This window comes from Diceros bicornis, chromosome 4, assembly GCF_020826845.1.
Source record: "Diceros bicornis minor isolate mBicDic1 chromosome 4, mDicBic1.mat.cur, whole genome shotgun sequence".
In the NCBI taxonomy this organism is placed as follows: Eukaryota; Metazoa; Chordata; class Mammalia; order Perissodactyla; family Rhinocerotidae; genus Diceros; species Diceros bicornis.
In genome coordinates this window covers 55,420,262-55,443,260 of record NC_080743.1, presented here as the reverse complement: position 1 = coordinate 55,443,260, position 22,999 = coordinate 55,420,262, and the positions used below count along the sequence as shown (strand labels likewise).

Below are 22,999 nucleotides of genomic sequence, written 5' to 3'. Positions count from 1 at the left end.
GAGCACCTTGTGTGATTCCCAAGCATATGCTTTTTCTGATAATTACTTCACAAGTTTATGAGGTAATAACTTCAACCTCATAATGAATGTCTCAGCCTTCTATTTCTGTATGCTCTATCAATTCACTGATCACATACTCTGGGGATGATAGTAGGTGGGACTACCAAAATTACAGGAAAAGTAATTAAGTCCTTTTTAAAAGAAATGTATAATCTAATTGGAAAATAAGAAGAAGAGTGAAAATACAAGATACAAATACAGTAATACTTTCTGAATCCAAAATTCTGCTCCCAACTCCTTACCAGTTTACATGTCCAGCTTTACCTCTTGTCTGTCCCTTGTGTTCTGCTCTAGCCATGTTGTAGTTCTCTCAGTTCCTCCAATACTTGCCATGTTTGTTTCTCTCTCTTTTTTTTTTTTGTGAGGAAGACTGGCCCTGAGCTAACATCTGCCAATCCTCCTCTTTTTGCTGAGGAAAACTGGCCCTGGGTTAACATCTGTGCCCATCATCCTCCGCTTTGTATGGGACGCTGCCACAGCTTGGCTTGCCAAGTGGTGTGTTGGTGCGTGCCCAGGATCCGAACTGGCGAACCCCAGGCCGCCACAGTGGAGGGCGTGCACTTAACCACTTGCGCCACTGGGCTGGTCCCCTCTCTTTTTTTATATATACAATTTTTGTGTGTGTGTATGAGAAAGATCGGCCCTGCACTAACATCTATTACCAATCTTCCTCTTTTTTCTTTTTTCTCCCCCAAAGCCCCAGTACATAGTTGTGTGTCATAGTTGTGGAGTTGTAGCTCTTGTATATGGGAAGCCGCCTCAGCATGGCTTGATGAGCGGTGAGTAGGTCCGTGCCCAGGATCTGAACCTGTGAACTCCTGGCCACCGATGCAGAACGTGAGAACTTAACGGCTCTGCCATGTTTGTTTCTATCTCTTCCTCTCCTTTCACCTCTTCCTGTGCTCCACATTTGCCCAATTCTTGTCTCTCTGCCTGGAACTCTCTTCCCAGGCATACTGCTTCCCGGCCTGGTTAATCCCTATGCATCCCTCAGGTCTCAACTGGAGTGTTGTATCTTCTGTGAAGCCATCCATGACTCCCTAAACGACATTAGACCTCTCTGTTACATAGTCCTATAGAACAGCATACCTCCCCTATTATAATAATCATTCTTCACTGTAATTTGTGATTTTCTTAACTGCCTCCCTACTAGACTATCAACTCCATGAGGGCAGGGATTATGCTATAGTGCCTGCCCAGTGCCTGGCACATACTATGCTGAATAAATATTTGCTAAAAGAATAAATTCAGAACACACCCAAGAACCAGGAGATAAGGAGGAGATGGTAGCAACATAACAGTCACATGTAATAATGTTCATTTACTTCACTCATGGAAGTCTTTATTTTCTCTTAATCTATACCCATTTCTAGTAATCTTCTCCAAACCCACAGCGCATAATTAGCAGCAAATTAAAAGAGGAAAGAGGAGCTTTTAGAATCAAGAACACTGATAACAATGAGAATTAACACAGATAGGGCCGGCCCCGTGGCTTAGCAGTTCAGTGCGCGCGCTCTGCTACTGGCGGCCCAGTTCGGATCCCAGGCGCGCACTGATGCACCGCTTCTCCGGCCATGCTGAGGCCGCGTCCCACATATGGCAACTAAAAGGATGTGCAACTATGACATACAACTATCTACTGGGGCTTTGGGGGGAAAAAAAGGAGGAGGATTGGCAATAGATGTTAGCTCAGAGCCGGTCTTCCTCAGCAAAAAGAGGAGGATTAGCATGGATGTTAGCTCAGGGCTGATCTTCCTCACAAAAAAACAAACAAACAAACAAAAACAAAAAGAAACACAGATAGCAAGGGAAGACTAGGGAAACAAAAAAGCAGACAATTGAAATTGTAGCATTTTTGGCCAGGTAGAGGAGGAGCAAACAGTATTAACTATATATATTCTAGACTTTGGAGTCCTCACTGTTTTCCTGGACAGTTAAGTTCACAGTGCTTCCTCTGAGTAAGCAAAAAAAATAAGTTAAATGATGGTATCTTAAATGTATGAAACAAATTTATAAAACATTTCACATACTTCATCTTATTTGGTGCTGTGGAGTAGGCAGGCAGGTAATGTGTCCACTCACAGATGACAGACTCAGCCTTGCAGATAAGTGGTTTATCGAAAACCAGACTCTAGAGGGCAATCTGGGTCTCAATGACCCGTAGTCATGCTCTTCCCACTATATAATCCACAGAAAATTAATAATACCTTTTTGCATAATCCCTATTTGAAACAGTTAAAATGAAAATATTTTCTACTTAATTGGATAAACCTCAGTTATCTGGGAAAATATTCAGAATGGAACATTCCTGTGTTTCTGCTTAGCTGAGGTTTTACCATGGTTAGGATCAGTACTCTTATATCAGTTCAGGAAGAGATAATTCAGTGTGATTTGAAGCAGTCAAGCGAGACTTCAGCCTGACATAGCTGGAGGTAGTTCACATCTTTGATGTGTTTATTCCTTCCTCTACTACTATATGCCAGGCATTATAACTAAGTGCTAGAGATAAAAGGTAAAAGACAAGCTTCTGGTCTTTAGACTAAGCGGTAAATACCTATGAAAAATCCAAATGGAAGTAATAGGCAATTGTATAGTAAGTTTAGAGCTCAGGAGAAAGACCCAGTTGAATACCTAGATTTTATGGTGAGCAGCATGTGAACAGTTATTGTAACTGTTGGTATGGATTATCTTGACCAATAAGAGTGTGTAGAGCAAGAAGAGAGGGCTAAGGACATAATCCTAGGGAACACTAACATTTAAGGAGAGGTCAGAGAAGGCTGAGAAAGAGAGGGCATATTAATAGTTAAGTGAAACAACAGACAAACACTAGTGACAGAGATTGGATTGGTGGTTACCAAGAGGGGAAGGAGGGAGGGAGGAGGGTGAAAGGGATGATTAGGCACATGTGTGTGGTGATGGATTGTAATTAATCTTTGGGGGGCCGGCCTGGTGGCGTAATGGTTAAGTTAGCGCATTCTGCTTCACCGGCCTGGGGTTCGATGGTTCGGATCCTGGGCGCGGATCTACTCACTGCTCATCAAGCCATGCTGAGGCAGCATCCCATATAGAAGAGCTACAACTCTATAACTATAATACATAACTATGTACTGGGGCTTTGGGGAGAAAAAAGAAAAAAGAGGAAGATTGACAACAGATGTTAGTGCAGGGCCAATCTTCCTCAAAAAAAAAAGAAAAGAAAATATTAATTAGACTTTGAGTAGTGAACATGATGTAATCTATGCAGAAATAGAAGTATAATGATGTACACCTGAAATTTATACAATGTTATAAACCAATGTTACCGCAATAAAAAAATAAATAAAAATAGTTAAGTGAAGCCATTGATTCATTAAAATATATATATATTTATTAAGCCCCTAGTCTCTGTCAAGAGCAAGAAGGACCCAGGAGCCAAAAGAAGAGAGCATTTCAAGGAAGGAGGGGTCAACAGGGTCAAATGCCATAAAGAGGGCAAAAAGATAAAGACTGAAGAGCTGTTCATTGAATGTGACAAGGAGGTCATTAGTGGCCTTGATGAGAACAATCTCAGCAGATTGATGGGGGCAAAAACTAAAAGGATTGAGAAGTGAATGAGATGAGGGAAAATGGATACAGCAAGTATAGGTGGCTCTATAAGTTTAGCTGTGAAGGGAAGAGAGAAATTGAACAATGGCTAAATACAGGCAAAGATTAAGGGAAAGTTCAGATTTTTTTTTTCTTTTAATCATGGGAGATATTTGATCATGTGCATATGCTGAGGGGAAGATGTCAGTAGAAAAGGAAAGGTTAAAAATAAGGGGAGGAAAAAGGATATGAAGACATGTGGAGTGAAGTCCCTAAGTAGGAGGTATAGAGTACAGATTTATTCAACCATTGTGTTAATAGATAACACCTGCCTTGTGCCAGGCACTGTGCAAAATGCAAAGGATACAGTGGTGAGCAAGACAAACATAGCTAGGCCCTGTCTGCAAGGAATTTAAAGTGGAAACCTTGGATAGGCAATATGGATGCCTTATCTACCAGGATGAGAGGGATGTGAGGATGCAGCTAAGTGTCTCTGTAGAGGCCAAAAAGTTGGTGGAATTCTCACTTTATTACCTCTGTTTTCTCTGAAGATGGATGTGGGTTCTGCTAAGATGAGCCAAGGAAGTGATGAGGAAAGGAACTTGAGAAAAAAGGCAGAAGTTTGAAATAGCTACTTGTAGGGATTGGGAGGGGGTGATTTTCCAACCTTGGAGATCTTGAATTTATTAAAGGCTCCAATCTGTGGGACTGTCTCCAGAAGACCTTGGGGAGTAGGAACAGAAATCATTTGGATTTGTCCTTTGCAAATAGCTCTCAGATTCATCCATTTCTTTCCTGACTGCCTCTCTCCCCTCATCCTTGAACCTCCCTATTTTCTTGCTAGTAGGCCTCCTTGTCTTCTTGCTAAAATAAAGCATTTTGACAAGTAACACCCTTATTCAAAAACTTAAAATGACATCCTATTGCTTGCTATCAGATTACTTTAACCTACTCACCTAGGCATTCCAGGACTCATAATTTGTCTCCCTCTTCCCCTTTACTCTGCTTCTGACTAGTATCTTTCTTACACATCAGTCACACAGGACCTTTTGCTATCCATGCCTCAGGCTCCAAGCTCACCAAGTAAAAGCTTTTGCTTAAGCTATGTTCCTCTTTGGAACATTTTCTCCTTTCTTTTGCACCAAGCTGACTCCCACGAAACTTCTCCGGTCCTCCATGATAAAATGTAGCCAACATCTTTCCCTGTAGTCATCATGAAGAACAATTATTGTCTTTTCTTTCCTTTAGGAATTATGTTCAACGTAGCATTTTTTTTTTTTGAGACTTGGTATTACTTTTTAATCATTTAGTACGTGTAAGTCTTTTTTTACTTCAAATAGATGGTTATTTACTTAAAGACTGGGACCACACCCCACAGTGGATTGTACCTGAAGTAAGTGCTTAATTCATATTGGATTGAATTGAGATTTTAGTTGGGCCCTAAAACTTTAAATGAATTACACCTAATCCCCATTCACTAACCTATTCAATGAGCACATATTTGAGTACCCAAGCCCTATGCTAGGAGCTGGGGAGATTTCTTTCAACCTCTGAGTGCCTCTATATTTTAAGGTGTCTTTCTCCTAAAACCTTTTTCCAGCCTTTAAAACAGCCCCAACTGTCCACTGAATTGCCTTGGACCCAAGACCCTCAGCAGTTAATCTGTAAGTATTGTTCCATTGTTTCTGATTCTGTTTGTCTCACTGGTTCACCTGGCCTCCCATCTCTGTGTCTGTGTGCGTGTGTGTACGTGTGTGTCTGTGTGTGTTTATGTCTCTTTCTTACTTACAGTGGGGCTTAGCCCAGTCAGTGATGCTACCCACTCTGATCTCAGTCCAGTAAAGACTGGCCAGAAGTAGCAAACCCCTGCCCCTCCTTGCCTCCTGTCCGGAGACCAGGATGTGGGGGCCAGGGGTGGGTTCGGGGGAGATGCCCACTCAGATAAAACTATTCGAGAACGCCAATGTCTCCCAGGACACCCACTATCCCAGGAATTTTGACACTGTCTTTTGTCCCAGCCCCCACGCAGGGAAGAATCTAGCCAGCAATACCAAGGTGGGAGCCAAGCCGTGCTCTCTGAAGTAGCCTCATTCTTCCTCCCCGCTGACATTCCCAGAATCAAACGGTCTTTATGGAGGGTGGAGATGGAGAAGGAGCAGTTTTGCTATTTGGAGGGATGTCCAGGGCCCTCTGGGGAAAGATAGGACATCACTAATCCTGTATCTGGAGGGGCAGTAAGGCTATGTGAGGTTTGGGCAGCTGGTCACTTTCCCTCTCTTTCAGGTCTCCATGTTGCTCCTCTTTCTGTTTGATTCTCTGAGTCAGTTTGTCCTGATTTCCACATCTCTCTTTTGGCTTCAGCCCCACTCACCTGTCCTTTTCCATCAACCAACAGCCTGTCTGCCAGCCACCCTGGCTTCCTGACTCCTTAACTCCCAGCCTAGTGGCCCAAGCTCATCCTGCTTTGACAGTAGGGGTGGAGGGGAGGAGAGGATGGGGACAAGGAAAACCTCTTGGTGACACCTTCCTTTCCTTTCCCAGGCCTCAAGCCCTCAAGTGCATGCTAGGCCTTCCTTATCAGAGTCAGGATGAATCAGAGGAGGCACATGGAGAGAAACAAGGGGTTGAGGTAAAAAGAGTGGAGAGGAGTAACAGAGGGTTAGGGCAGAGCAGGGGAGAGGCGGGAGACTCCCCAGGGAACAGGGTAGCCTAAGCCATTGGGGAGGAGAAAGGAAGGAGGGAGAGTCGTGCCGGCTCTGACAGCCCAGCCCAACCGAGGTCCCCAGGTTTCCTGTCTGTCTCTCCTCCCAGCTTCTTTTTCTTCCTCTTTCATTGTAAGATTTCTCCCCAGGGCCTCTCCATGTTAAAGCGTGTGAACGCTCCTCTGTCCGGGTCTCATCGACTGTCCGTGGGTCTCTCCATCTCGCGCCTGGCTTTCGTCTCCAGCTCAGCCTCCCGGCCTGGCCTTCTCAGTGGGCGGTGCTTCTGGCGCCCCGCCCCCGAGGGGCACTATTGGTGGAGAGGTGTCGAGAAGGCGGTGTCTAGCGGGCCTCCGAGAGCCGGATTAGTTGCCGCGACCCCGAGGCGGATCTGGCCGGGAGGCGGGCGGGGCGGCTGGGGCCCGGCCCAGAGCTCCGGGCGGTCGCATTGTTTTCCTCCTCGGAGCCGCGGCGGGAGTGGGGGCTTCCAGTGGGACCCAGGGCTCGCCCGACCCGACAGCGCCCCGGAGACCAGATTCTAGATCCATCCAATTCGGACGCTCATCACATCTCGCCAGAGCCCCAACCACGGACTGCAAACTCGGCGCGGTGCAGGGCCGCTGCCGCCCGTTGCGGTCTCGATCCCGCTGCCCCGGATCTCGGAGCAAGTACCCCGGAGCAGGGATGGGGCTGCAGGGTAGAGGGGAGGACAGGGGCGCCGCAAGCTGGCAGCAAGCTTCCAAAGTGCCAGAGGGACCCGGGAGGGTGCCAGCGGCTGTGTGCCTGGCTGTCAGAGAGGGTCAGCGGAGTTGGGGTGCGCGGAGAGGGGAGGGGACCGTGGCCGAGCCCAGTCACTGTTCTGCTGGGCGCAGTGTCTGGGCGCTTCTTCCAACCGGGCTTCTCCGAGTCGAGTCCTCTGGATTGGGAAGCGCGAAAGGGGATTATTTGAGGTGCGCACCGTACAGAGAGTGGAAAACCTGGTCCCTTGCCTCCCAGCAGGGAAACTAAGGCTCTGAGACCCGCGGAGAACTGGACCCTCTCGATGCCCCTGCAGGGATGGGAAAGGGGACGCGTCGTTCCGGACTTGGGTGTCACGGCTGCACCTCTGTCCGTGTGCAAGCGGCAGTCTGAGCACCTCCCAGGGGGTTGGCTTGGGCACAGAGTCGGGGAATGCGGCCCCCGAGAAATATCAATGCCAGTGCCCGTCTCCTTCCTTCACCCCACTCGCTCTGGGGCTTTGTTAGACCGAGGTCTCTCAAGGAGGAGAGCTGAACTTGCGACTGCATCTCGAGCCCACAGACCCCGCTCAGCGCTGGCCTCAGGCCCGCCCTCGTCGGTTCCCTGCCTCTGGCCCTGTTTTTCTGGCCTCAGAGACCCGCCTCCGCTCCCCAGCCCCCGCTCCCATCCCCACTCGATCTGAGCCTGCAGGCCCCTCCAGCCCCTCCTCCCGCTAACGTGGCTCTGGGACCCGGTCCCGGCCCAGACTCTGCTACCCGCCCCTCTCGGAGCCCCAGATCCAGCGAGGGGGAGACACGTCGAGCCCCTGGCCCCAGGCCCACCTCATGCGAGGCTCTGGACACCTGGATTATTCTCGTTGGGGGTTAGGTGGGGAGGGAGTGTAGGTCCGGAGCCTGGGGCTGAGGGTGGGGAAAATGTCTTGGAGAAGGGAACGCGCCTGTTTTGCGAGCCTCCTCAGCGCGCCCCCTGCGCCCCCAGAGGAAGGTGGACTGGGGCGGACGACCAGCCCAAGGGCTTCCTGCTATTGTCCCCAGCCCCGACTCCCCTTCTCCATCCCTTCCCCAGCCCCCGCTAGACTCTGGCTATGACCCCGGCCACTCCCCAAAGGTAGCTGCGGGGACAGGAGGAGAAAAAAGGGCTGTTTCCTCTTCCCAGCAAGGGGAGGACCCAAGAGGGGGAGAAAGAGGTCGTCAGCCCTCCCCCATTTACTTTAGATGAGGGGTATGAAGCAGTTGGGATTGCTCCCAGCAGGGTAAGCCTTTCCCCAGGCCAGGGGTGGGATGGGGGCAGCTCACATGCTGCTTCTTAAAAACAGCTATGGGAAGCCCTCTTAAAGATATGTTATAGTTAAGTCAAGGGGGCCAATGCAAAGGCCAACCAAGTGTTTTTAGAGGCTGGACTAATCCAGCCTAAGGTGGGGGGTGGGGTGGAGAGAGACTGGGTAGGAGGGAGGCAGGGCCTGCTGTCTCAGGGAAGAAGCAAGGGGCTGGGGGTGCTTGCTATCAGAGCATTTTGCCTAGAAATGAAGAGCATGTAAATGAGATGCAAATTAGCCTCTATTGTCCCCAGCTAGGGCGCTTTTGCTAGAGGCTGCTAGATTCTGAGGGTTGTAATGTGGGAGTGGTCATCATGCCCCACAAACTCTCCCAGTCACCCCTTTTCCCAAGACTGGTCCTGCAGTTCCAGGAGTTTCTTGGTTGGGACCAGCCCCAGCCCCTGCCCCTGCCCCTGCCCTTACCTCTCTGGGTATGAAGTGGCCAGCACCTTTGTAACCAAGCTCAATGTCACTCCCTCCCACCCTCAGCCCCACCCCCACTTCCAGGGAAGCATCTTCCCCACCCTAACCTCACCCTAACTTCTCCTAAATTTTCACATTTACTTTTAAGGGATGTGGTAAGGAGGTGTAACTCAGTCTCTTCCCTCCTTCTGTCCCTTCTTCCATCAGGTCAGAGATTTCCTATCCCCTTCAAACCCCTATAGGAGTCACCACCCCAGGTAAGGAAAGGACAGCAGCTCCTGAGGGCAGCTGGCATGGCCTGGGAGCAGGAAGAGGGTCTGGCTTTCTCCCCACTTGTCAGAGACAAAAGTTGTTTCCTGGGTGAAGATACCAGTTGCCTAGGGCAACTTGTGGGGGGAGTAGGAGGAGGAAGATGAGACAAGCTGTGTCCCTTTCTCTTCCCCTGGGAGCACCAGCATCCAGAAACATGGCGGGGGGGGGGGGGGGCGCGGGTAAGGCTTGGCCTTTCAGCACCAAAGGGTCGTTAGCTAGCTGACTGCTCTGCCCCTGGGGAGGGGGTCATCATTAGGTGTTCCTACCCCTTCCCCTCCTCCAGCTCTCTTGGGACCCCATCTGACGTCAGCCTCCCCACTAGTGAGGCTGCACTGGGGGTGGGGTACACTTGGGTCCTGGCTCCAAGAGTAGAATTGTTGGGGAAATGGAATGGGCTGGGCTTGGAAGCCCAGGGTCTCTTCTTTAGAGGACATGGTGGGATGGGCAACTAAGGATTAGTGAAGGATAGCTGTCTACTCATAGAAAGAAAGGATTCTCACCCTTCCTGACCTAATTTCCAGAACCTACACAGCCCCTCACTTCAATTTCAGGGGAAGGCAGGCAGGTAGCTGGTGTACACCTCCCACTGTGGGTCCCAGCCAGGGTCAGGTTGGTGGGAGGAAGGTGGATGACGGATGGGAAGGAGGGCTGTCTTACCGTCCCTTCTACCCATATCCATCTTTTCCTGGACTCTGGGCTACAGCTGCCTGCCTGTCATTGAATTATTTATATTTCCATTTCAAGGCAGCCCAAAGAGGGAAGGAGGGAAAGAGGTACATGTTCGGCCATTTCTCCTCACCAGTATAGCCCCTTTTATCCCTGGCTCCTCACAGGGGGTAGGTCCGCTCTTCCCCCCATCAAGTACATGCACTGGTTCTTAGGAGCCAGGGAGGGAACAGGGGGCTAGAGAGGCTGGGAGGGGGCACAGTGGTCGGGCAGACAGCTGCAGTCAGAGCTAAATTTAGCCTCTGATCTGGCTTTGATGCAGATTCATTTTTGGCTAAGACAGCCCCCCCAACTCCCCTCCCTACCCAGCTTCTCCCTGGCAATGGCAAGGGCCCCTGAAGTGTGAGCTTAGACCAGGCCAATGACCCCTAGGCTGCCTCCCCCCACTCTGTTCTTCGTCAACCCTAGAGAGGATGATGGCTGCCTCACAGCTGCCTCTGCCTGGGCACAGCGCCTGCATTGCTCCCAGGGTGCCATGGGGGTCTGTGAGGGAGGGGGAGGCAGACATGGTGCCCTCTTCCTCCTCCCAGTGCCAAGGAGTCACTATTTATAATTTTAAGGCTTTAGTGTCTAATTATAGCTGAGAAGGGGTTAGCAAGAGGGGGGCCAGGAGGTGTCACCTACTGAATGTCCCAGGCCCAGTGAGGAGAGAGGGGGAAAGACTGAGAAGGCTGGGAGGGGGAGCGGGTGTGTCCTGTCCTTACCTGGGGTCATGCTGGCAGGCCTCACACCAGCCAGTTTGGGCCAGTTGGAGAGGGAAGAGCCTTGAGTGACAGTGACAGCGGGCTGGGACTGAGGCAGCCAGAGAGGGGGTTCTTTCTCCCACTCCACAGGGTCTTCTGGGGATAGACCAGGGGGTGGGGGGAGCCCACCTGCATCAAGGGTAGAGCGAATTTGGCCCCTTCCCCCACTCTTCTGTCTCCTCTTTTAGGGCCAGCATATGGGTGAGGGGGCACCACCTGGGGCCTGAGCTGCCCCACACAGGATGCTCCGTGCCCCCTACTTCATGCCCTTGCTGCTACTGCTGCTGCTGTTCTCACTTCCCCATACCTGGGCAGCCTTTCCCCAGGACCCCCTCCCTCTGCTGACTTCTGACCTGCAAGGTGAGTGCCCCGGCACCGACACCACGCTCCCTCTGTGTGAGCTCAGCACTCAGTCTGGGCAATTAGACACTGAGACCCCCCTTGTGGGAGACAAGGGGCAGGAAGGCTCTCAGCCTCAAGGAAGCTAAGAGCCTGACCAGCAAAGAGAAACAGGTAGAGGGAGCTGGCGCCTCAGGCCAGTCGCCTACTTTCGTCACTTCAAGGCAGCGTCACTTCAAGGCAGCATCGTTTGGGGGTTAAGAAGACGACTCTCGCCAGATCAAACCTTGGCAGGTTTGAATCCCTGCTCTGCTGCTCACTAGCTGTATGACCTTGGTCAAGCTATTTAAACTTTCTTTGCCTCAGTCTCCTCATCTGCAAAATGAAGATAATAATAGTATTCTACCTCAGAGAGTTATTTAGGGATTAAATGGTAATTAGAGGTAATACATGTAAAGTGCTGAGAACACTGTCTGGCACAATGTAAGTGCTTTATATGTGTTCGCTATTATTATCAGCTACAGAATGAAAGCTTGGGACTAGTTCAGCGGTTCCCAACACCTCTATTTTTTTTTTTTTTTGTGAGGAAGATCAGCCCTGAGCTAACATCCATGCCAATCCTCCTCTTTTTGCTGAGGCAGCCTGGCCCTGAGCTAACATCTGTGCCCATCTTCCTCCACTTTATGTGGGACGCCGCCATAGCATGGCCTGACAAGCGGTCCGTCCGTGCATGCCCGGGATCCGAACCCCGGGCCACCAGCAGCGGAGCGCATGCACTTAACCAGTATGCCACGGGGCCCGCCCCCCCAACACCTCTTACCTCCCTCTCCAACACTTGTACCACTGCTAAGCCTAGGTCCCACCATGAGGGAAACCATAAACCCACTTTTTGGGAAAAGAACTTTTATCTATTTGCCGGTTCCTATTAGATATGTAAGATTTAGAGTAATTTTAAGGATGAAGGAACTGGAGTTGGGTTATTGGGAGCAACTGGTGGGTGACAGATGAGAATAGCAAACGCTGACACGTGCCAGATACAGTTCTAAGCACTGTAGGAATGTTAAATCCTCTCTCCCTGAGCTCTGGCTCCCTTTGAGTGCTGATGACTGTGGTTTCCATGATCAGGCTAGGTGGATGCTGGAGTTGGTCAGAGGAGGCAGAAACCTTGGAGGGCTGAGGTGGCCTGTGAAGAGCCTTGAGGGGAGGGTGCAGAGGGCTGGGAGACATGGGGTGAGTAAATGCTCCGATTGGGACAGTGTACATTGTGGGAGCGAAAGGGAATCGCTAGCCCTAAGGCAGTTCCAAGAAGGGACTGGGCTCAGCTCTGGAGTCAGACAGACCTGATCTGAAACTGGTTGCCTGCCACTTCTAAGCTAAATGAGCCATGCAAATTCCTTAATGGCTTTAAGCCTCAGGCTCCTCACCTGTAAAATGGGGCCAATGTTACTACCTACCTCATAGGGTTGTTGAATTAAATGAGACAATGCATCTAAAGTGCTAACATGGTGCTTGGCAGAGGTTAAGTGCTCAGAGTTAGCCTGTATTATTTTTATTAATAGCCTTATTAATAGCTTTATTAATATCTCACAACTCATCTCACATATTCACTATGTCCATGGCTGGGTTTCATCTGGTTTGAGAGGATGTTGAGGGAGTGCGTGGTATCCTGGCTGGCCCTCAGCACCCACCTCTCTACACCCTCTAGGTACTTCCCCATTATCCTGGTTCCGGGGCCTGGAGGAGGATGCTGTGGTTGCAGAACTTGGGCTGGACTTTCAGCGATTCCTGACCTTGAACCGGACCTTGCTAGTGGCTGCCCGGTAAACTGGCTGTGGCATAACTGTGGGGCAGACATGCATGCTCCTGGGCAGACATGGGACCTGCACGGCCACTGCAGCATCTTGCAGGGGACACATGCAGGTGTCCAAGCCATGGGATATGGAATGCCAAGGCATGGACTAAGGGGGAGGTTGGAGGCAGGAGGTCTGCACTCTTTGTTCCTGAGCAGCTGACCATGGGCAAGGCAGGGGCTAAGGAGCTCAGGTGGGGTGCCTTGGCTTGGCTCTGATCCCTCCTTACCTATCCCTTCAGGGATCACGTTTTCTCCTTCGATCTTCAAGCCCAAGAAGAAGGGGAGGGGCTGGTGCCCAACAAGGTGAGGGGCTGTGTGAGAGGAGGTGCAGGCATGGAGATGCTGCTGGGAAAGGTGTAACGGGGTCAAGTGGGTGGGAAGAAGAATCCAAAAGGAGCCATCATGTAGCTGGGGTCCAAGTCGCCCCACGATTTTCCCTCTTCTACTTCTCCTTGCAGTATCTAACATGGAGGAGCCAAGACATGGAGAACTGTGCTGTGCGGGGGAAGCTGACGGTGAGGAGTGGAATGAGAATTTCGAGGGAAGGAGAGTACCCTGCCTCCAGGCTCTGTCCAAGTGGAATATCCCACCCACTTCTCCTATCCCAGGCCACAGAGGAAAATGTGAAGGAAAAGGAATTAATGATTTTTAGCTTCCTTTACATGCCTCACAAAAAAGAAAAGTGAGGCTCCAAGAGGCCAAAGAACTTGCCCAAGGCCGCAGGGCTAGCAAATAGCTTAGTTGGGACTTTATCCCACATTGCTCAGTGGCTCAAGGGGAGTAGCCATACTTCCTGTGACCCCCTGTCCCAGTCCCAGAGACTCTTGTCACTGACCTAGAATTCTGGGTTCTCTAGGACGAGTGCTACAACTACATTCGTGTTCTCGTTCCCTGGGACTCCCAGACACTCCTTGCCTGTGGAACGAACTCATTCAGCCCTGTGTGCCGCAGCTATGGGGTACAAAGGCGAGGGTGGGGGGTCAGGATGGAAGCGGGAGGAGAACCCAAGATGGGCAATCAGTTTGGTGGGGACAGACCAGGGAGGGTGGGGGAATGGGAGTGCCCAGAGTGCAGGGGTCTAGAAGGGGTGGGGGAAAGAGGCAAGGGGACATGAGGAAGTGGGCTATGCAGCTAGACTCCAAGACCCCCAGGGTTCCAAGAACCTGCTCCCTCTGCCTCCAGATAACTTCGCTGCAGCAGGAGGGTGAGGAGCTGAGCGGGCAGGCTCGATGCCCCTTTGATGCCACCCAGTCCAATGTGGCCATCTTTGCAGGTATGCACCTGGGCATGTGAAAAGCAGACATGTGGCTGGAGGCAGCTCCCACCTTAGCCCCTCTCCCAATTTGGTCTTTTCCCCATGCTCCTGAGTGGAGGGTTGAGGCAGGGGCCAGGTTCAGGCCAAGGTGGGGGCAGGAGGTAGGAGGTGGGAGGCCCAGGGAGAGCCAGGATACAGATCCCTAAGCCCTCCCCTGACCCCACCCTACCTACCCCTCCAGAGGGCAGCCTATACTCAGCCACAGCTGCGGATTTCCAGGCCAGCGACGCTGTAGTTTACAGAAGCCTTGGGCCTCAGCCCCCACTCCGCTCCGCCAAGTACGACTCCAAGTGGCTCCGAGGTCAGGGTGGGCCTAGGGGAGGGAGGCTGTTCTTGGGGAGGAGGTACAGGGGGAGGGACTGTGGCAGGGAGCAGGCAGGTGGTGGTAGTGTGCGTATATGCGGAGGAGAGAGGCTGTGGGGCCAGGAGTTTCTGAGCAGGTATAGATTCTCTTCCATACCCTTTCCTGTCACTCCCCCCTCAGAGCCATACTTTGTTCATGCCTTGGAGCATGGAGACCATGTCTACTTCTTCTTCCGAGAGGTCTCTGTGGAGGATGCCCGGCTGGGGAGGGTAAGGAGGTGGGCACCAGGGGCGGGTAGCAGGATCCTCTGCCGGATCCTGAGGAGCCAGAATCAGGGGAGAGCTCCCAGCCTTAATCTCCACAACACAATCCCCTGGACTCTGAGCCCCCAACTGGGAGGAGCCCGCAGCCCTGTGCCCCCACATTCTGCTGTGTCCCTCATCCTTGACCCAGATTGACCTAGCACACCACACCCTTCCTTTGCTGTGCCCCTCATGTTGGTGTCTTGGTGCTCTAACTCACCACATTCCTCTCTCCTCCTACTGGCCCTGTGGCGCTCTCACCGTTCTCCTTGTCCCCTGACTGTCCTCCCCTAGGTGCAGTTCTCCCGTGTGGCCCGTGTGTGTAAGCGTGACATGGGTGGCTCACCTCGGGCCTTGGACCGCCACTGGACATCCTTTCTGAAGCTGCGGCTCAACTGCTCTGTCCCTGGGGACTCTACGTTCTATTTTGACGTCTTACAGGCCTTGACTGGGCCTGTACATTTGTATGGCCGCTCTGCTCTCTTTGGGGTCTTCACTACCCAGATCAATAGGTTGGTACTAGACTAACCAACGTGGCCCAATCTGTCCCCTGCCCTACCAGTGTCCAAGCTTCCCTCTCAAAGCCTACTGATGGGGGCAATGAGAGGAAGCTCCATTCAAAGCCAGTTTGCTGTTCTGCCCATCTTTTTTCTTCCTAGCATGGCACCCAGGGGCTGCCCCACTCACAGGCTCCACTCCCTAACATGGTGCACGAAGGGTAGCTGCCATGTCTTACCTGGGAGGATCTGTGCTGTCTCTTCCAACACCTAGTCTGCATCCTTTTCTGGCTCCCTCAGCATCCCTGGCTCTGCGGTCTGCGCCTTCTACCTGGATGATATTGAGCGTGGGTTTGAGGGCAAGTTCAAGGAGCAGAGGAGTCTGGATGGGGCCTGGACCCCTGTGTCTGAGGACAGAGTCCCCTCCCCCAGGTACCCAGCATGGGGGTCGCTTTTGCGGGGGCAGAAGCAAGCAGTGTCTGCTCCCAAGATGGGATTATGAGGAGAGTGTAAGGTGTCCAAGGCCTGGGAGGGGCCTATAGTGGGCTGAAGTTGGACTGGAGAGCTGTAACAGGGAAGGGAAACAGTAGTGTGAGTGTCTAAGTGTAGGGGGAGCAAGGGTTACCAATCATGTTTGGGAGCAGTGGGGGAGTGTCACAGAGCCTAACTTAGGCCCAGCTCCCTGCCCTAAGCCTGCCCCTTCCCATGTGCCCACCAGGCCAGGATCCTGTGCAGGAGTAGGTGTAGCTGCCTTGTTCCCCTCTTCTCGAGACCTCCCTGATGATGTCCTGACCTTTATCAAGGCTCACCCACTGCTGGACCCCACCGTGCCACCTGCCACCCATCAGCCTCTGCTCACCCTCACCAGCAGGTATGGGGCTAAAAAATACTGACCACTGCTCTCCCCTCCTCGGCCACTCTCCTTCTCCGACCCCACAAGGTAAATCATACTAGTGGGAGGAAGAACTCAGGAAAGTGGAAGGGAGGGCTGGCCCCGTGGCTTAGTGGTGAAGTGCACGCGCTCCGCTGCTGGCGGCCTGGGTTTGGTCCCGGGCACGCACCGATGCACCACTTCTCCGGCCATGCTGAGGCCACGTCCCACATACAGCAACTAGAAGGAGGTGCAGCTATGACATACAGCTATCTACTGGGGCTTTGGGGGAAAAAAATAAAATAAAATTATAGAAAGTGGAAGGGAGAGAGCTAAGAAGGAAACCTTGGGCTGGGGGAAGGGCCCAGGAGTGGGTACCAGGATACATGGGCTGTCCTTGAAACACTCTAGCTTCCATTGGTCAGGTTGCCCTGACCTGAGGCCTATCCCTCCAGGGCCCTACTGACCCAGGTAGCTGTGGATGGCACGGCTGGTCCCTACAGTAACACCACAGTTCTATTCCTCGGCTCCGATGATGGGACAGTGCTGAAGGTGCTGCCCCCAGGGGGGCAATCTGGGGGACATGAGCCCATCCTGTTGGAAGAGATTGATGCCTACAGCCCTTCCCGGTGAGGCCTTTGTCTGGGGCAGCCCCCCCACCCCCAGCAGAGGAGGGATGGGTTGTGAGGTGGTAGATGGGGATGTGGGGATGGGTTGGGATCTGCAACATCAACTTCTACAGGGCAGAAGCTCTGGGGTAGAGAGAGGGGCTTGGCGAGAAGCTGGGCAGTGTGGTGGGGCAGGAACCCCAGCCCCATGAATTGAACCCAGTTGCTTGTGCACCTCCTCACCTTCTGTTTTTAACTTACCCAGGGAAAAAGGAGCCTCACCTGTCCCAGCTCTCATTCCTTCTGGCCTCACCCTAGGTGCAGTGGGAAGCGGGCAGCCCAAACAGCACGGCGGATCATAGGGCTGGAGCTGGACACTGAAGGTCACAGGCTCTTTGTCGCTTTTTCTGGCTGCATCATCTACCTCCCTCTTAGTCGGTGTGCCCGGCATGGGGCCTGTCGGAGGTGAGAGGGGCCCGAGGCCAGGCCCTGCCCCAGCAAGCTCCCTGGGCCAGCAGGAGCACAGAACACAGCCATGGTGGGTGGCAGAGTGGTTAGGGGGAAGTTGCCTCAGCATTCTGCAAGTGGGCAGTAACCAGGGACTGGAATAGGGATTGGGGTGGATAGGATGGGAATATCAGGCTAGGAGCCTCCTGTAGGCCAGTGTGAGAGGAGAAGAGGCAAGGGAATGGAATGTGACTAGAGTGGAGAGGGTCCCAGCCTCACATGACTCAGTTTTCCCTAGGAGCTGTCTGGCTTCTCTGGACCCATACTGTGGATGGCATAGCTCCAGAGGCTGTGTGGATATCAGGGGACCTGGTGGGTAAGTGAGGGCCCCCCGGATCTCCTGAGGAGAAAGTTCCCCACCACTAAGAGAAAGCTGAGGGCCAGGGTGGGGGATGGGGGCAAGATGTATAACTGATTGAGCCACTTTCATTTCCTCCTAGGACTGATGTGGATCCAGCTGGGAACCAGGAATCCATGGAGCATGGTGACTGCCAAGGTAAACAGAAGGGACGGCTGCAGCTGTAGCCATGGCTGTACATGGCTCTGATGGCCACAGACACCATGCCAGGCGTGGGTTTTTTTCTTTCTCTTCTTCTGTGGCACAGTCACCCCCATCAGCTTCCCCTATCCCTATCTTCACTCTCTCTCTCACTTCTTCATAGATGGAGCTACTGGGAGTCAGTCTGGCACAGGGGATTCTGCTTATGGTGAGTCCTCTTGTCCCAACTTCACCTTCCCCTGCTCAGCCCACACTTACCCAAGTCTCTGCCCCTTGGCAGCAGCAGACCAGCACCCTGGACACCCTCAGAGAGTCTCAGAAAAGGCTTAGCATCCTCCAAATACCCAGCATATAGCTCAGTGCTTGGCACATAGTATTGGGTGCTTAATAAATAGTTTTTGAACAAATAAATGAAACAATGTCCTGCATGGTGAGCCCTTCCCCATGCCCAAAGGAAAAGAGAGGCTGGAGTTCTGGACCTTTGGCTTCCAAAGTTGGGGGGACCTCTGGATGGGTGTCAGAGGTGAAGAGCAGGAGCCTCACTGGCTCTGACCTGGTCTCTGTCACCAGTGCTTCTGGGTCCTGGCCCTTCCCCTGAGACCCCCAGCCCCCCCAGTGATGCCCACCCCCGGCCCCAGTCTTCCACTCTTGGAGCTCACACTCAGGGTAAGGGGGCTGGCTGGGAGGGATAGGAGTGAAGTGTGGGGCTGCTGATTTGTGAAGAATTCTAAACCCCTCACTGATCCGTGTTTGGTGCTCACTAATGCCTGTTTGGAGCCTCCCCTCCCCAGAGCTGGGCATCTCAGCCGCCTCCTTCTGTACGGGCAGAGTTTGGCAGTTACTCTTGGCATGGCTACAGGGGCCAGAGCTGGGATGCAGACTCCTCGGGCCCAAGCTCTAGCCTGTGTGTGAGGGGTAGTGCGCCGGGCTGTGTGTGTTGAGGGGTCAGGGGAGGTGACTCTTGAGGAGGGTCAAGGCTGTGTCGGACTGAAGCTGAGCAGCAGGAGAGAGGTGAAACTTCGGAACTCACCATCCCACGCCCGCCCGCCTTCGCTGAGCTTCCCTCCTCCCTCTCGGTCGGCAGGCGTGCGCCGGGACCTCCCCCCAGCCTCTGCCTCCCGCTCCGTCCCCATCCCACTCCTCCTGGCCTGTGTGGCCGCAGCCTTCGCCCTGGGCGCCTCAGTCTCTGGCCTCCTGGTTTCCTGCGCTTGTCGCCGCGCCCACCGACGTCGGAGCAAGGACATCGAGACTCCAGGGCTCCCGCGCCCTCTCTCCCTTCGCAGCCTGGCTCGGCTGCACGGGGCCGGCCCAGAGCCGCCGCCGCCGCCGCCCAAGGACGGAGACGGGGCGCAGACGCCCCAGCTCTACACCACCTTCCTGCCTCCTCCCGAGGGCGTCCCCCCGCCGGAGCTGGCCTGCCTGCCCACCCCGGAGTCCACGCCGGAGCTGCCGGTCAAGCACCTCCGCCACGCCAGGGGCCCCTGGGAGTGGAACCAGAATGGGAACAACGCCAAGGAGGGCTCGGGCCGCGCACGGGGCGGGAACGCGGCTAGCGGCCCCGCACCACGCGTGCTGGTGAGGCCGCCGCCGCCCGGCTGTCCCGGGCAGGCCGTGGAAGTCACCACCCTGGAGGAACTGCTGCGCTACCTGCACGGCCCGCAGCCGTCCCGGAAGGGGGCCGAGCCCCCGCCGCCGGCCGCTCTGACCTCGCGGGCGCTCCCGCCCGAGCCCGCCCCAACCCCCACCCCAACCCCCACCCGCTTCGCTGGCTCCAGCCTCCTCCCACGGGAGTGTGCCCCGAATCTGAGGCTGGACGTGCCCCCCGAGGGGAAGTGCCCAGCCCCCATCTCCCGGCCCGCGCTCTCCGCCCCCGCTCCCCGGCTCGGGGTCGGGGGGAGCCGGAGGTTGCCCTTCAACACTCACCATACACCCCCCGCCCTGCTCACTCGAGTCCCCTCGGGAGGCCCCTCCAGGTACTCCGGGGGTCCCGGGAGACACCTCCTGTACCTGGGCCGGCCTGAGGGGTACCGGGGCCGCGCCCTGAAGAGGGTGGACGTCGAGAAGCCTCAGTTGCCCCCAAAGCGTCCCCTCGTCGGGCCCTCCTCCCAGCCGTCCGTCCTTAACGGCAGCCATTTTAACTTTTAAAGGGAGCTGCTCCACGGCCTCTAAGGCCGTGAGCGTGGACGCATCTCTACGGACAGGTCACCTCCCTCTTTTCTTGTTCCACACCTCCAGCCCTCCCAGACTCTGAGAGTCTCTCGGAGTCCCTGCCCACCTCGGGCTTATTTATTGACTGTCGACTGCCCTTCCCCCTGTCCTCAAGAGAGGAGTGGGAAGTGAGAAGCTCGCCCCCTCAGTGAACCAGCTTTTCGGGGGGAACTGGCACACTCCCACTCCCCCTCTCTCAGCCAAGCTGCCTTAACTCTCCCCTCCGGGCTTCCTCCATAGCCTGGACCCCAGGCGGGCCGCGAGCGGACGGAAGGGGCTGGGGCCACTGCGTGCGTTGTGTACAGAGTTCTCGGGCCTCCTGGGACGTGCCTCCTCCTACTGTGTAGGAGCCCTCACTTCCCAATACAGCTGTGTCCCAGAGCCGCTGCCTGACTTTACTCGCCGAGGGGCCGGGGCCGGGCGGGAAGCGGTCGACTCGCTCTGAGCGCCTTGCCCCTGAATCTCTGCCTTCATCTTGGCCTTGAGCTCTCCGAGTAATTGGGATGGCTGCAGTCCCACCGGGGTTAATCAGGAGAGGTTTCCTGAAGGAGGCAAGCGAAGAAATGGTGTGGGGAGATGAATCAGGGCTCAATAGTGTTTATGTGGGGTTGGGGAGGCCACCAGGAGCACGTTTCTGAATGGAGGTAACAGGGATTTTTCACAGCCTGTTCTATGGGGTGTGGGGAGGGTATTTTTGGAGAAATAAAATGAAGCTGCAGCATAAGTGACTTAAGTCTCACATCAGGAAATCTTGTCCTAAAGACAATTTGGAGAGTCTGGGTCGCATGAGGGGTACACTGCAGAAAAGCAAACGCATCACCCCTGTCGGAGAGAGGGGTTTGCCCCAGCAGTACCCCGTCGCAGGGCGGAGGAGGTGACGAGAGTGCATACTTCATCGCACGCATGCGTAGCCTCCTCTCGCGAACTCTCCGGCCGCACTCGAGCCTCCCGCGCGCGGAGGGTCAGCCGGCGTGTGGCTGTTGTGACGTTCCTCTGGCTGGGGCTGGCTGCAGATACCTGTCCATTACCCCCGGGGGCCAATGGGAGGGACGAACAGGACCGCCTGCCCCGCCCACTGCCTTGCGCTAAGGACAGTTAAGGCTTCGCGCCGGTGGTGGCTGCGTTTGTGGATTTACAGGCTCTTATGCGGGCGTGTGGCCGGAGTATCCGCCGAGTTGGAGGTCTGGGCCGCCCTCCCGCTGGCGCCGCCTGGAGACCGGACCAAGTTCCTCAGCTAAGGAAGCCTTGCGAGTGCTTTTCCTCCCCGTTCGCTGCCTAAATGCCTTCGGCGGGAAACCGCTGAGAACAATTTGGCGAAGAACCCTGAGATTGTTTCTAGCTTCGCTCTTTATTACCTGTGATCCCGACAGGTCAAAGCTCTGCCCTAAGCCTCCGTTTTTTCATCTACAAAATGGGGTTGTTTGAGAGGCTCAAGTACGATAATGTATGTAAAAACGCTTTCTAAAGGAGAAAGCATGGTACTTTGTGAGATAGTGGTTCCTCCACACTTAGGCTTAGGCTATTCCTAACTTTCCGATCTGCTTCTGCTAAGCAACCCTTTTTCCTTTGTATCCTTATAACCTTCATTTATAGATTTTACCCTCAAAGTTTTTAAATGCCCTCTGAACATTCTTCACACCTCAGGTAGCTTGTCCTCCAGAGTCTGCCTTCTTTCTGCTTGGAGCTTGTTTCACCGGGTTGGAGAGGTCCTTTAGGTCTCAGTTTTTCACACACTGGATGCCTTACTTAAAGTAAGATGCTTTGAAACCTTTGCTAGTTTCCTAGGTAGTATAAGACAGCAAGGAATGAGTGGAGAATCTTTCCAATCATCTGACTTCATTATCCTCTTCAAACCAAGGTGTTGAAGCCAGGACAAAGAAGAACTTAAAGGCTGCAGCCTGTCACAGCTCTTTGAGGGACAAGTCTCACAGATACTTCAGTTCTTGCCCTGAAGGTGGTCACAAGGAAAGGGGTAAATGATCCTCAGATTTAAATATAGACCCAAAAGAGAAGTACAATAGAAATTTAACTTTGTGACTCTTTGCAGGCAGCAGCAATTTGCAGATTAAAGTCCTGATTTCAGTTTAATTGTGAAGGGTGTTGATTAGTATTGATAAAGTATGGCGACTTCTACAGCCAAGAGTGCCTAAGCTGGCCTCTCAGAACCTTTTCAGGGTTATTGACAGCACCTATGTTACAATGAGAGCAACAGTCCTTGGACTCTGCTGCTTAGTTTTGTGTATGACCTTGACAATTCAACTAACCTCCCTGAGCCTCAATTTCTTTTGTAAAGTATGGAAAGAACATATACCAACAGGGGTTTATAAAGTACCACGTAAATACATAGGTTTAAATTAAATACTTTCTGGGAAACGGTTATTTGCCCAAAATAAAGTAGACTACCACCAAGTATGCAATTCATTAATACTCATGAAATACCTCATTCTGACAGAGAGTAGTGAATAACAAATTAAGGGGATGAATTCAAATAAATTATCATCACTGATGACAGAGACATAAAGATGACCCCAATTAAGGAATCCGTGGATAGTCTTTTTTTAAAAGTAGGATATTAGCTCAAACTTTGTCTTTAGAAAAACCAGAATGTGCCAACAAGACGATGAAGTCGTCATCCTAAGGAATTTCTAAGCTCATTTCTCAGAGGCATCCTGGGATGTTATGGAGAAACCAGTGCCCCAGTAGGCAGAGTCCATCAGCTTGTGTAAGGCTTTGGGGACCTGAAACACAGAAGGTTCCACGGTCACAAAGCTTGAAAAGCTGTTCAGCATCTTGGGTTCTTTGGGAGGTAAGTCACAGGGGCCTGAGTTATTATTATCTCTCGGATTTGTCTCCTTGATGCCACTACCCCGCACTTGGGAACCACACAGGTATAAGTGACTCTCTACTACTTAACCCAGCAGTTGACCCTTCAGAACTGTTGACTCCTAAGAATTTAAGGTTACATGTATAAGAGTAAGGTTCAAGTACACGGATAAAATATGAAGTCTATGAATCCAAAAGATCACCTACCTTTACCAGGTGTATTAGACAGGGTCCCAACAGGAAATAGACGACATGCTGAAAATAATGAAGAGCTATTTTTAGAAAGTGTGGGCA

At 53.0% G+C, this 22,999-nt stretch overlaps 1 protein-coding gene across 4 annotated transcripts; it reads left to right on the top strand.

Annotated features, from left to right (window-relative positions):
• Positions 1-6,763: 6,763 nt before the first annotated feature.
• On the top strand, positions 6,764-20,690 carry SEMA6C (semaphorin 6C). 4 transcript variants are annotated; one of them, XM_058539093.1, is made up of 20 exons: positions 6,764-6,991; positions 9,007-9,056; positions 10,769-10,940; positions 12,625-12,739; positions 13,011-13,074; positions 13,230-13,286; positions 13,628-13,729; positions 13,954-14,044; positions 14,268-14,387; positions 14,571-14,659; positions 14,987-15,204; positions 15,490-15,621; positions 15,908-16,060; positions 16,516-16,689; positions 16,987-17,133; positions 17,414-17,491; positions 17,616-17,671; positions 17,838-17,882; positions 18,245-18,340; positions 18,759-20,690. In XM_058539093.1, the coding sequence occupies exons 3-20, from the start codon at positions 10,823-10,825 to the stop codon at positions 19,817-19,819; spliced, it is 2,916 nt and encodes a 971-aa protein (XP_058395076.1). In that variant the 5' UTR covers positions 6,764-6,991; positions 9,007-9,056; positions 10,769-10,822; the 3' UTR covers positions 19,820-20,690. The 4 variants fall into 4 exon arrangements, with proteins under 4 accessions (XP_058395076.1, XP_058395077.1, XP_058395079.1 ...); XM_058539094.1 differs by lacking the exon at positions 9,007-9,056; XM_058539096.1 differs by lacking the exons at positions 6,764-6,991; positions 13,628-13,729 and having other exon boundaries at positions 8,564-9,056.
• Positions 20,691-22,999: the final 2,309 nt, after the last annotated feature.

Bases quoted from the DNA above. Each gene is read 5' to 3' on its own strand.
- SEMA6C (XM_058539094.1), top strand. From the start codon at position 10,823: ATGCTCCGTGCCCCCTACTTCATGCCCTTGCTGCTACTGCTGCTGCTG. The intron at 13,730-13,953 runs GTACAAAGGCGA...CTCTGCCTCCAG, and splicing joins CTGTGTGCCGCAGCTATGGG to ATAACTTCGCTGCAGCAGGA. The intron at 15,205-15,489 runs GTTGGTACTAGA...TGGCTCCCTCAG, and splicing joins TTCACTACCCAGATCAATAG to CATCCCTGGCTCTGCGGTCT.